Source organism: Etheostoma spectabile, chromosome 13, assembly GCF_008692095.1.
Source record: "Etheostoma spectabile isolate EspeVRDwgs_2016 chromosome 13, UIUC_Espe_1.0, whole genome shotgun sequence".
Lineage (NCBI taxonomy): Eukaryota > Metazoa > Chordata > Actinopteri > Perciformes > Percidae > Etheostoma > Etheostoma spectabile.
In genome coordinates, this window is record NC_045745.1 from 13,608,024 (window position 1) to 13,622,407 (window position 14,384).

The 14,384-nt window shown below is 38.2% G+C and overlaps 1 protein-coding gene across 2 annotated transcripts in view; it reads right to left on the minus strand.

Annotated features, from left to right (window-relative positions):
- Nucleotides 1–14,384, minus strand: part of tmem132e (transmembrane protein 132E) — a 346,965-nt gene that overhangs the window by 38,383 nt on the left and 294,198 nt on the right. For both annotated transcript variants that reach the window (XM_032533311.1, XM_032533312.1), the window contains exons 4-5: nt 9,692–9,884; nt 1,530–1,673 (exon numbers count right to left, since the gene is read on the minus strand). In XM_032533311.1, the coding sequence (XP_032389202.1) occupies nt 1,530–1,673; nt 9,692–9,884 (337 nt within the window). The remainder of the gene's footprint in view (nt 1–1,529; nt 1,674–9,691; nt 9,885–14,384) is intronic.

Below are 14,384 nucleotides of genomic sequence, written 5' to 3' on the forward strand. Positions count from 1 at the left end.
ACAAACCTCAAGAACAGCCTTTTTTCATCTTCGTAAAATTGCCAAAATTAGGAACATCTTGTCTCAAAATGATGCTGAAAAACTATTCCATGCATTTGTTACTTCAAGGCTGGACTACTATAATTCTTTATCAGCAGCGCGTGTTCTAACAAGAACTAAGAAATGAGATCATATTTCTCCTGTATTAGCTTCTCTGCATTGGCTTCCTGTAAAATCCAGGATTGAATTTAAAATCCTGCTCCTGATCTACCAAAGCTCTAAATGGTCAAGCACCATCTTATTTTGAATAGCTCTTAGTGCCTTATTGTCCCAGAGCACTGCACTCCCAGAATTCCAGAGTTATTCAAAGTTACTTGTCATTCCTAGACTCTCTAAAAATAGGTTGGGAGCCAAAGCCTTCAGCTATCAGGCTCCTCTCCTGTGGAACCAGCTTCCGGTCTGGGGGCAGACACCGTCACCACATTTAAGAGTAAACTTAAAACTCTCCTCTTTGATAAAGCTTATAGTTAGGGAGTTACGAGTTGCAGCATCCGCCTAACCTGGCCCACCTGCTTCTTGTCATAGTCATCAGATTCATCTACCATATAATTAATAATGTCATCAAACTAGAGGGAGGCAAGGGAGTACAGCCCGACCGGCCTCCTCTCTTTGCCCTGTCTCTCTTAGTTCTGCTGTAATAGCTTTAGATTGCTGGGGACTTCCTTTGACACACTGAGCTCCTCTCTCCTTTATCTTTCCATCTGTGTACATCCATGTCCCAGAAATGCCTGTTACTAACCTAGCTCTGGGGAGTCATTCCCTGGAGTCCTAATGTTCTTTTCCCCCCAGCATTTTTCCTTGGATCAGGGAGGCTCCAAAATCATGGTAGCAGCTGTCGCCGTGGTGCTGCTACATGTCCTGCAATGCCCTGTTACATCCTGCTACGCTCTGTGGTGCCCTGCTACACTCTGCTGTGCATTAATGCCGTGCAGTGCCCTGCTATGCCATGAACTACTACAAACTATTTTTGTAGTCACTGTTCCTTTATCTTTTATTGAGACTGTTATTGCCACTCGTCATTTCAACCCCAACCGGCCCTGTCATACACCGCCTACCAATAGCCTGGGTCTTTTCGAGTTTTCTTCCTAAAGGGAGTTATTCCTCGCCACTGTTGCTTGCTCTGGAGGGAACAACTAGAACTGTTAGGTCCTTGTAAATGATGTGGTCTAGTGTGGTGCAGACCTACTCTATCTGTAAAGTGTCTCGAGATACTGTACCTCGTTATGAATTGATTCTATAAATAAATTGAATTGAATTTCTTTAGAAAGAATATAATGGAGCTTCCTTCTACTAAACTTTGTCACCATATTGATCTATACATAGAGTTTTGTTAAGATCCATTCATTTGATCTGAGGAATAAGGAAATGTTTAAATCATAAGTGCATAGGGAGTAGCCCAAAATGAAGGTTTTATGCAGTGAAGGGACTACATTTTCTAAATTGACATCTTCTCCCAGATGCAGAGATTGAGGAAATCAGATTCACTGTACCTTAACAATGTCTTCATTGGAGGACTTGCACTGCACAAAGGCTGAGACGTCAGTGACTGCTCCATTCATCTCTATGGAGACCATTTTGACAGGGATGGCCACAGTGCGTCCGGTCAGAATGGCCGTGTTGATAATCTCAGTGTCCTACAGAGAGAGAAAGAGAAAATAGGCATGCTATTCATTAAACTGTGAAAGGTAGAAAGTGTTTTTTTCTTGATATTTCATCCGCATTGCTGATGTCCACATTTAAAAAACATTACCACCAGGGCTCCTGTGCCTCACAGGTGAAACTGTCAGTGGCAGACCAGAACTCGATTTACTGAGACGTCTTTCATTGGACTTCATCAATTAACGTTTTCATTTCAAGAGAGCTGTCAACTGCATGCTGGTGAGCAACAGGAAGTAACTGAAATAAGAAATATTCTTAGCCTTTATCATACTGGGAGACTCATTCCTAATATGGTCCTTCTAGGTAAATCACAGCATCAAGCTTGAAGTTCAAGCCACATTCGAAAAATGGCATTTACTTTACAAATACACAGGATCTGATGCAACTATTCATTGTGTTACTTTAGGTTGAGCACATAGGTGGAAAATGGACTTGGATGTTGGAAGAGATAGATTGGTGTCACAGAAGGAATCTCATTAGGGATGGATGACTCTTCAATTCAATTTCAATTCAATTTTGTTTATAGTATTGAATCATAACAAGAGTTATCTCTCAAGACACTTTAGAGATAGAGTAGGTCTAGAACACACTCTATAATTTACAATTCCAATAATTCCCCAGTGAGCAAGCATTTAGTGCAACAGCAGCAAGGGAAAAACCTCAGGCAAACCCAGGTTCTTGGTGGGCGATTGTCTGAAGGTTCCAATTGGGGGTACGATTATAATAACAATAAAGATAATGAAACTATGACTAGTAATAGTAGTTGTGGTAATCGTATCTTATCAGGAATGTCTACTTTGACTCTAGAAAATGCAGCACAAGGTGTAACAGTCACCATGATGTGGAAGAGAAAACTCTTATATTAATATGAAGAAGTATGACAAACACAAACACCTAAATAAAATGTTTTGTCATGATTTCATCCGTTTACAAAATTGTTTTAAACATGTATGCTTAGTGTACCTCCATTATGTATTTTCCTTGCAAAGCACCATTTTGAGGGTATTTAAAAAATGAATGTGTAAAAAATAAAAATAAAAATAAGCACAGAGAGCATAAAGAAATTCCTGAAAAATTTCTCAGTTATTCACATCAATGGATCTTGCTATAATAGCCAAACTGCTACTCAACCATTTTGAATTTGGTGATCCATTTTTTTTTTTTTTTTATAAACAACCATTACAATAAAATAATGAATGAGAAAAAGTATGTGGAAAAGAAAAGCTTTTAGTTTCTCCTTTTTTTGGCAATTGTCTGGTAACTTACATATTACACAAATATTATAGTGTTTATGGAGAGAATGTCTGTTATATTGACACAATGTTTTTTCAACAGCATATAGTTAAAAGTTCTGAGTATCAAGTGGGATCAAATGACGGATCTGGCTAGTTGTACGCACTAAGGCAAACATTGTCATCCCATCTGCGTTTTAATTTTGAATGTACTGGGAATACAAACAGCCAATTAGAATACACACCAGGCCTTCAGTTGAAGTTTGAATCAATTCATTATTTTTTTGCAGATCATATAAGCTGCAAGAGGGTAAAAAAGGGTTGTCATTTGTGATGCACAATTAGAGACTGAGACCATGTAAATTTGTTTAAATTAAAAATAGTATTTTTAAATTTCTGCCCAACACCTAAAGTCTTAACGAGTCTAGAGCACAGAGTATGGGACTTTCTTCCCCCACTAGTTTCTCACGGCTCAAGGCCCAGAATTATTTATGCATTGAGGGAATAGTAAACACAGACTCTATTCTACTAGGTGCAGCATTAAGCAAATAACAAACGTAGTCAGTGCTGATGTGTCCTTTGGCATGACCCTTTACCTCTGACAGTGACCAAACAGCAAAGCAAACTAAGGTGCAAAGATGTAGAGAGGATCTAAAGATTCAATCGGAAACCTTTTCATTTATTTTATTTGAGCAGGTAGGCTTGAGTTCAAAGGTCGTTTACATGGAAGACCTGGCTGACAGCATTTATATTCAAAAAGGAGAAAGATTAGGCATAAGAGAAAATACATAAACCCACTAAAAACCCAACATGTGAAGCAAAATCTATGTCAATATGATTGGTAGTAACTGAGGCTATTACCAGTAGAGTCATTTGCCATGGACTTCTGCAGCTTTTTCAAATGTCTGGAGCTGAAGACATTAAAGTTTTTTTTTGTCCCATTTGAGCAGAGCCATTTACATTATGAAATGGGGGCTGAAAAAGATTAAATTAATTAAAGGTGACAAAACGTGAAATGTGCAGCTACTTTCAGATAATAATAAAAATGTAATGTAATCTAAATTGCCAGGGCCAGGAGATTTTTGGGTATCTAGTTATGACAATGTTAAAAATTCAACATAGTAGGATCTGTCTGAAACATTATAACATGCCCTCTGTACTGCATGTTCTGGAATAAAAAATATGATTAATGATACTAAAGCTCCAACAGAGATCCTTTTAGTAAGTCCAATCGGAGCATCTCAAGTCCTCATTATTTGTTGCCAATAGTGTATATTTTGAGAATCCTTTGAAAATGTTCTGAAACATCAGTTTGTTTCCAATCACATCACCCAGAATATCTGATCATTTTTTGTCAGAGCAGCAAATTGATTTATTCTGACCGAAGCCCATCTAATTCTATGAGTCTTTTAGTTGCAATCATACAGCAAACTCTGTTGGAAAACAAAAAAATCAGTAGTTAAGTTAAATTACTGTTTGCGACTACAGATAGGCAGAGCAGCTTTGTTTGTATTTTGTAGGGTTTATGAAACATGGCCAATTTATGGGAAGCAAAGCATAGCAGACCTCTGTGGATAATTGACTGGACTCTGGGGCGAAATCCTAATTGAAAGACATCATCCCTAAGCTCTACTTGCTGTTTTGGCATCTGGTAAGCATTACACTACACAAGACACTTTACAATTACATGTGTGCTACTTTGGGAGCACTAATTATGCTTACCTGAATCCAGCTTGGAACAAAAATCAGTCATCACAGCACAGAGCTATCATTTCATAATTACTGTGTTCTATATGAAGCATCAAAACAGTTGTTAGATGCCATGTTTAATGGCAATGCAAAGTGTTATAATTTTACAAAAATGAATTGGTAAACAGTGGTGCTGTTTATGAACACATGCTAACGTTGACTAAAAAGAGGAATACAAAAAAATTATCTTTTGGAAATTGATCTTAATGCCTTAATTAAAAAAATTTGGGAAAAATCCAACCTTTAAGGATACCCATTTTCTTTGTGAATGAATAATGTATCCTAAATGAATATATGTTCTTCCTTAAAATACAGGGGCCATGAGTATAGACACCCCTATATTAAATTCACATAGAATTAAAATAGCCCCACATCATCACATATCTTCCACCATAACTAGAGATAACTGAAATAAAACCATTGGTTGCATTGGATGTATTTTAAAACAGCAGTATAAAATAAAGCACTTGCCAGCACTTTTGGTAAGGATACTGAGATATTTTCACTGGACATCTGTTGTCTTTGTACATAGTAGATCCAACTAGGTTAACATATAAGATATACAATGAGAAAACGTCCAAAGATTGAAACTGCCTATTAATGTAAACACTACATTTTGCCGTATGCGTTGGTTCATGAATTCCCAAAGATACACATGGAAATATGTGATGTATGACTTTAATCTGTGGGGTTTGTGCCACACAATTCTTGTATTATTATTTGTTTTTAATTTAATATCTGTAGCTGCTGTGGCAAAGAGCAGCTAATGGAGTTTTGAAATCTGGCATAACCGCTACTCCCTGCTGTCCATCATCCTTCCTGTTTCCTTGCCTCTTCAGCTCTATTTACTCAAAGTAATAAGAATGTAATGGGAAAGAAGACTTGGATGGCTTGATGTAAACAGTGATCTAAATCTGTTTGACAAGTCTCAAGGTTGATTCAACTTTACCATTCTGGAACCCTTTCTCATTTTACATTGTAAACTCACTGGTAATTACACACCTTTCTCCCTTTTTCTTCACCTTATCTGCAGCAGGTCAACTGTGGTTAGCGCAGAATCTGTGGTCCGCCAACCCTAGAAACCCTCTTGTTCATTCTCTTTACTGCCGATTTACCAGATCTTTTATCTTTCCTTCTTTACACGTTCCTCCGTCAAACATTGCTGTAGGGGTCCATCCTAGTCCTTCGTCTCTGCTGATTTGTTACACAAATTGCATCCTGTTTGTATTTTGGAGACAGAACCTCCGACCTGTTTCAGCAGATTTCTGAAAGTGCGGACCTGTTCTACAAGCTCTCAGTGGGTGTATGGCACCAGCTGAAAAGTGCAGGACGGTTTGCATCCACCGCTCGCTTCCACATCTGTAGTCTGTCCAACTTAAGAGGCAGTGTTTTGTTACACTGTTCTATCTCCTCGGCCTTCTTTACTTTAAAGGTGCACTATGAGTTCCTGCATGGTAACTTCTGTTGACGTTCTAAGTAAATTTCAAACAAGAGCAAGCTCCCCCCTCCCCCCATGTTTCCGTTAACTGTCATGAATAAGGCCATTCATTTCTGTTTGAAAGGCTTTAGTTCCTTGACCTGAGCAGCACAGACATACTCATTAAAAGGCCCTTGAGACAGATTGGTTGATTTATGAATACAATGTGGCCACATTCTCTGTGCTATATAGAGTACATTTGGAACATTAAAAGATCACTTTTGTACTTTAGTGTCGTATTGTATTTTTTTTTTTCAGTGATAAGAAGAGATTAGCACTTCTGCTGGGTCGAAATCCAGACTGCCAACTCAACTTTCATAGCCACAACAGCAGTTTTTGGCGGGTCTTCCATTTAACAATCAATCATAGTAATTGGATTATTCACATCACACAAAAATAGCCTTGAGGGCTGTTCAAAGCACAATGTGCAGGAGAGGTTAAACATAACTGCAATAACAAACAACTGCAACTAAGGAAAGCACCACTGCCAGTGTTCATTTTCTTCCCAGATATTGTAAAGACCAAAGTCACTCTTTCAAATTTGTTATGTCAAGATGAACTCCAGTGGGTTATAATCAAAAGGCAAACAAATAGTATTAAAAACAACAATTAAAGGGGCTGTCTTTGAAATAGTGAAACAACACAGTGGGTTGGGATTGCCTCCACACAGCTCTCACAGACACAGTCCCCCAATATGTGAAATCCCTATGTTTTTTTAAGACCACACGCACTAACATCCATGATGGACCGGCTATCAAAACAAAGAACAGAGACGCTCGAATTACAACAAACACAGAGGGGGTCAGTGTGACTTCCTTCTCTGCTCAGGATGCCATTTCTCTACACTTTACATAGCAAATATGTGTATGCTTTGAATGTCGAGTACTGTCCCTTTAATAATATATTCAGAAGAAGACATTCATTTATGCTATTTTCCCTTTACTTGGATAATACTCAATATGATTATAAATTACACATTTACACATATCTCAGGAGGGTGAGTTAAGTCATTTCTCAGCTTTTTAATTGTAAATCACACAACCCTGTTAATACACACCATGTCATTAAGATTCTCAACAACCTGCCCTGATGATAAAGTCTGTTCTGTTTTCTCTGAAAAGACCAGCTGTTTGCTCTTCATCAATCATGTATGATGGGATGTTACCATTGTTTAACTTCTGGAACATTCACTTTCTCTATTGATATAATTTACAATCCAATTAGTCACCACAACTGAAATGATGGATTAAACCTCATCTTTCAAGGTGACCACAGGTGGCCGACCTGCAGGATCAAACTCCTTGAAAATCATGGCCTGATGACTGAAGTTGTTAGGGTAAGTTGGACTCAGAATTCCTCTCTTTTTTGCCCTTCACAGTGCATTCTGACAATGTCAATCAATCAATTTTATTTGGCACATGAAATTGTAGGAGATGCAATTTCAGTGAAATGTTATCTCATCAACTGAAACATTATCCCATCAGTTTCTTCATCATGCATTAATTTATTATAAAGCCAACCAGCCCTCAAAACCATATGACGATATAGGTTGTTTATTCCTATCCTCTAATACAACTCACAGGAGTGGTTCATTAATTAGTGCCCCTAGAAGTGGCAGGAAAAACGACCCATGGGAGGGGTTGTTTTCAGTCTTTTACATTGTGAAACGGTCTCAGTTACCTTCAGACACAAAAATGTATCCATAGATCTAACTACCATGTAATATAGAGTCTAGAGGTGGCAGGCAGCTACACAAAAAAGGACCAACAGTTCCTGCCATATTGCTTCTCAATGCACATTTTACAAGGGAAAGTCACATAGACCGAAATCTAATTTTGCTGCGGAGCTAAACACATCAGCATACAAAACAAGGCAAGGCTGCTTTATTTAGCAGATTTCAGCAACAAGGCATACGAGATGCATGCTAATCCCAAATTTCAAGGGAACCAAAGATGTGGAGTGAACCTTATGTTACAACAGATGTGCAGCATAGACAAATTCATAACTGAAGCTCAAGTATATTGGCTCTATAGGGGAAGAAAAGTTGCAACTATGCAAATAGATGTCAGTGAATGTGATACTGACCGAATACCTCAGTGTTCTTGAAGAGCCTCAGAGCTGCAATAACGACCTTTGCCCACCATGAACACTGCAATTCGCTCATTCACATTCAACAACTGCCGGATGTCTACTCCTTCTCCCCACCGGCATCCTTTCTACTATGATATTTACTATGTACAGTACATTTTAATAAACAAATACCATTGGGTTTTGGACTTGTTTCACTGGCTTTCACTTAAACAGGTGAGTGAAGCAAGATCACAAGAACAGAAGTAGTCAGGGAAGGCAACTCTTGCTTGAATCATTTCCTTTTTTTTATTACATTAATCTGTTTACTAGCCTTACTTATGCCCCCTTTCCCAAGGGAAGAAGAAGAGCCCCAATTAAAAGAGCAATATGTGTCAGGACTTTCTTAACAATCAGCAAGCCATTGCAGAGACTGCAGATGTTGATTAGATTTACTTAATCTCTGACAAGCTGTCAGTATTATTTCTGGTAATGAATACTTAATATCACCTATACATCAAATTTACTTACATACAAGTGCAGGCTATCATTAAGATAGATTAGGATATTTAAAGTTTTAGTGGAGATAAACCGGTCCTTATAAGATTCCTGATGCAATGAAGGAACTGCGCATACAGTTCTCAGATTTTGAAAAACACAGTTTGCAGGATAAAGAAAAAGTTTGTTCTACATTTACGCCGTCACAATCTGCACAAACTCAAACAGGTTTGGGGGCTATATGACATCTTGGGCTGATGTGCAGGAACGGGATACAGCCCTATCCATGCTTTTGAATGACCAGTAACAGATATGTTTGCTTTCCAACACACTCTAACCTTTTTACTTATTTTAGTTTAAGCCTACAGTAGGAGTGTGCACTGTGCAGCTGTTTAAGAAAACATTGTAGAAAAAACACTGTGCATTTAAAGTAATAATTTCACATAAACCTTGAATAACACACTAACATTTCTCAGCTACAAAGTTTAAACCGTTAAAGAAGCCGACCAGATATAAGAAACCTTTGTGTGGCTGCCTGCTCTGTGTATCCACACAATGGGTGGTGTAGTATTTCACAAAGAACAAGGCTTATGTGAGATCAGACCTGCTGACGGCATATGTCATTATGCCTTCTGACAGCTCGTTGATCATCTATCATTACATTTTAAAAGCTTTAGGCATTTCAGTTCTGGTGTTCTGGTTTCTTTTCAACAAATCTTAACATGATTAATTCGGAAGAGGATTAGGGCCACATGTGAAAAAAAAAATATTGAGATCTGAGTTTAAAATCAGAATTGTACAAATAAAGTCAGAATTCGGAGATTACACTCAGAACTCAAATACATTTGGCCCTCATCTGTAGACTAAGGACCAAAGGTAGTCAGATAATATGAAACAATGATAAATATTCATTAAAAATCATTGAAATGAAGGATATACTGTATATTAATTTAGCTATCCTGCCACTCACCATGGCCAGAGGGATGATGGCTTGAATATCTCGCTGCACCACCGTCAACTCCGTCACAACCTTCTCTGAGTCAGGAGGCGGATTTTGGCCCTTGTAGTCAATGTTCCAGTTGATCCTTCTGGTCACCGAGAGGCTGGTGAAGTTCTCCATCTCGAAATCTAACTGCATCACCTCGACATTACCCAATACATCCCTGCCAGACCATAAAAACACACAAAAAACTGAATTCAAAAAAAGCCCAAATGTCAGTTACAGCAACATATTCATGAAAAACACAGAATAACAACACATACTGTCACTGCATCCTGCATTTGTTTTGGAAATTAAATTGTGTGTATAATGTTTTAATTATCAAACATGTCATTTTAGCCGACACACTGCTCTGCAGTTATTTTTAAAGTTACCCCTAAGTTGAAAAGAGACGTTATGTATTCATTAAGGCCTCCACATGTAAAGCACTGCAGCCAGAAGCTTTCGAGACAAGTAGATACTTGTCAAATGATCTATTTTAGTATTTGTTATTTATTCCATTTTTATATTCTACATCTGCATATCTGAAGGTGTGTCTTTTTTGTGGAAAATGAAATACATAAACAGGAACAAATAGCATATACATACAGAGTTTGCACATTCAAATAATAAATCATAGCTTTATTGTCTTGGTACTGAAATGACAGAAGAGCTGAATGTACTTTTAACATAGTTTTCCGTTTGACCACAGTATTCTGGTTGGATCAGTGAAATAAAATAAAATGACTGTCCAGAGAAGATTTCAGAATAAAAGCCAGTATCTAGTAGTTGGCTTCATGTGAAGTGTAATCAATGTTATGCATGCAGCAAAGCTTACGTATGATGTCAGTCAAATTCATTAATGAAATGAATGTCCTAACATTCCATTCAGTCAACAGTAGTCTCAACAGCTCCTATAGCCCGATCGTGGATCTCAGACTGACAGACACAAGGCAGTTAACATGGCTGTGGGATGCTAAAGGTCACAGTTTGCTGTATACAACCTGAACTTCCATGACTAGACAATTGACTAAAATTAAACCATTGCTTACTCGCATAGATTTCATTAGTTGATGTTTAAAACAAGCATTAAAAGCAAGCGTAAAGATGTTTAGGTTTCAATGTAAATCCTGAAGCTGTAAAGTGACATGTAAATCCTGAAGCTGTAAAGCTGTAAAGTGACTTGATTAAATGAGGTCAAGGTGAAGAAGCTGAAACTCTGCTAAAGCATATTACAAGAATCATTCTCTCATATAGCAAATTTAATCCTTTAGTGCCATAATCCCTTTATAAACTGTTTTTTTTGTCTAGTCACAACCCCTGAATACAAAATGTACATTCTATACAACTAAAAGGATTTGTAGACACCTGGATGAACCTTACTTGATCTAACTAATGACTCATCAACGCACCAAGCTAATATGTCTGTACATCTCATTTTGCACAGCTGAGATCAAAGTTACATTCCGCAGCGGCCTGTCTGAACCTCCCTGCATTTCACTACCCTTGGTGGTCGCCTTTTCCTATTCAGGCATTGGACCGGACCCTCTTAAACAGACCTAAAATATTGATAGCGTCCTACACGCTTCTAGCTAGTGCGCAACTAGCTAGCTAGGTAAGCCTTCTTGTTTGTTGGATTTGCGAGATCTCACAAATAAAACTCAATAACTCGCAAAAAGTCAAGATCTGAGAAGTGTTTGTCCCCAGTACATGTTTTTTTCCGTAGCCGAGAGATAATTGGTGGAAATCTTTATTGACCAAACCCGTGATTGGCTACAGCTGGGGACCCCCTCATATATAAGGATCCAAGATGGCGGCCGTCTGCGGGCAGCAGGCATTCCTCATCCCCCAACTGGCCACAATTCTGCTTTTGTTCTACTTTGTTTCAGATTAGGTACCGTTGTTTTTGTTTTTTTTAATAGTAAGGGTGGACTGCCAGAGTCTTATTCTTGTTTTCTCCTGTTTATTTAGTTATGGAGGTAAGTCTATTGTCATTCTTTTTGCCATTTTGTTTGTTTGTTTGTTATATTCTTATCTCCTAGACAGGATCGTTTGTTATTTTGGTGGTAGGCTACCCTGAAGCCTCGTATGATTTACCTATATGTTTATTTATATATTTTCTGTTTAACGTAACATAAATAAGTTTCTGACATTCAAACAAATAATTGTTTGTGGCTACTTGGGAGACGGGGAAGATGGAGCTTTCATGTTGTGTCCTTGGCACCTTTAGACTGGGGCGTAACAAAGTGCGACTGTGTGCAGTGTTTTGCCATTCTTATTCAAGTTATGGTTACGTTTAAAAAAAATCTCAAAGCACTTGGTTACAATTAAGGAAAGTTGGCGATCTTGGTAAAATATTGGAAAAATCAACAGTGACTCAAAGAACTGGACAGAATGCATTGACTTATTCAATATTTAACCAAACCAACATCTTTCACTAATGTTGACCTTACCCAAGTGTAAGTGTTACAAAGCCTAAACCTAACAATACGTAGGATGCAGTACACAGTTTCAAAGCCCGACCATCCAGCTCTGCCTTCTCACTACGGCTTCCTGCTTTGGAAGACAGCAATCCAATTAAAAGTATTTGGCAAAGCTAGTTAGTTGAATACAAATGTATTTTGTAAGTGACTGGGTTGGATTGTCTTGCTAATGCAATAGATAAAGCTTCATGTCAGACATCTCCCCTGATAATTAAGTTATTTGTGTTTTAATTAAAATACAAAATCTAATCTGACATTTATTTTCCTGAAGTTTTTTCAATTTATGCATGGGTCTGTGAGAAGCTAAAACTGATGAGAAATGACAGTTTTCTAATGGCCCTTCCCGACTTAGATGGAGTTATCATATGCAAGGGATTAATCAGTGATTGCCTCTGATTGAAAGCAGTGTGCAGGTCGTCAATAAACAATCACCGCACCTCAGTGCTGATAGCTAGTATTCTTCTTCTCTCTTAAGGCCAGGGTGTAGAGCTTGTGCAAGGGGATTGCAAATTTGGTTCTGCCTCTCACTTTCAAATAACCGTAATTGCAGTGGCTGCAGATTCACTTCTGACCAATCAATAGCTTTTGGTAGGTAACCTGATTGCTCTGATGGCCGTGCACGTGAAATATTTGAGCATTCTCTCCTTTCCCTTCTCTGCAGTGCAAAGATACCAAAGACTTTGCCAGGGATCTCTGCTTTACTATCGCAAACATGCCAGTGATGTAGAAGCGATAACAGCCCTCCTGTTGTGAAAATCCAGCTTGTTGGGTTTGTAATCCTCAGGTTCAACAAGCCTTACATGAAACCATCTCACTGGTGGCGAAGGGGCAAATTAAATCTCTCTCCACCCGTGACGAGAAGCATCCCGCTTGAAACTTCACCTTTAGCGGAGAGTGAAACGCTCTCTGTCTGTCCTTCACAAAAGCAGAGAGCCATCCCACCATCCAGTCTGAGAGCCTTTTAATGAAAGCTGGATCAAACTATCTGTACGAGCCTCCACCCACAAAAGGTTCCTCTCAGGAACATCATGATGAGATCTCAGCCTATTTGTCTCAACATCACTCACTGAAAACAAACACCCCCGTCTGTCTGTGACACACTTAAGCTGTCATCAATATGGCCCACTAGAGTGAGTACACGTCCAGCCGCTCAATACAGTGTCAACTGCCACCACGTTGGAGGAAAAGAAAAATAATGTTCACAATGCACTGATTTGGGATAGAAGGTATGCTTTTTTTGAATTGTAAAAATGTAAACTTTAAAAAAGCGGGAAAAAATCATGCAATAAGCCAGTTACATTTGACATTTTGACATGATTTTTGAGATCTGACTCAGAAGAACAGATTTTCTGAAAATATCACATCACTGTCTGTTTGCACAAGCTCTTATCAGAATTCCTAATGATTGCTGTTTTAAATTTTTATCTCTTACCATGGTCTATAACAACAATAACCAAACAATAAGCAAACCATGTCACTTAGATTAGAGCGTTTTCCTCCCCACAGCTCTAGTAGCTACTGTGTTACAGTATGTCCTCTTACATTTCCTAAGGGCATGCCCATGGGATTGTATGGTGACCTTTTCATCAAAATACTAAATTATGCATGTGTTAGCTAATTAGTGTCATTTGAATCCAGTTCCTAAGGTTTCAGAGGATATAAAGGAATTACCCTTCCACAAGGAAATGTTTTGGTGAAGTTTCCTGTGCTCTGTTCTTCATTATCTTACATTATTAAACTGAACAGTTTAAAAATGTCATGTAATTATTCCCTCCAGTTTTTAAAGCAATTAACATAAAAATATTGATGTTGTTATTGATGTTGGACATAAAACCATCTTCAAAAAGTAGTGGGCAATAAAGAAAAACATCGTAAATGAGTTATTTCATACCAGTGGAAGAGAGGAAGGAAGCAAATATGGCTCAAGAGAGTCTGGTCTTGTTTCGATCAAGTTAATGATGTAGGCTCATGTCTGTATAGCACAAAGTATATATTTTAAAAGCTGTAGCTTGGGGCTTTTTCAGAGCTCAGGAGGATTTCATTCTTTGATCAGAGGTCTGTTTGAACTGATTAACAAGGAGAGTTCATTGGATCAAAGCACCGCAAAGCAGAGTCACAACAATAGAAGAACAGAGATGGTGAACAGAGGGCTCAGAATGGTCCATGCCTAAGTCTGAGATTCATTCATTCATTCATTCATT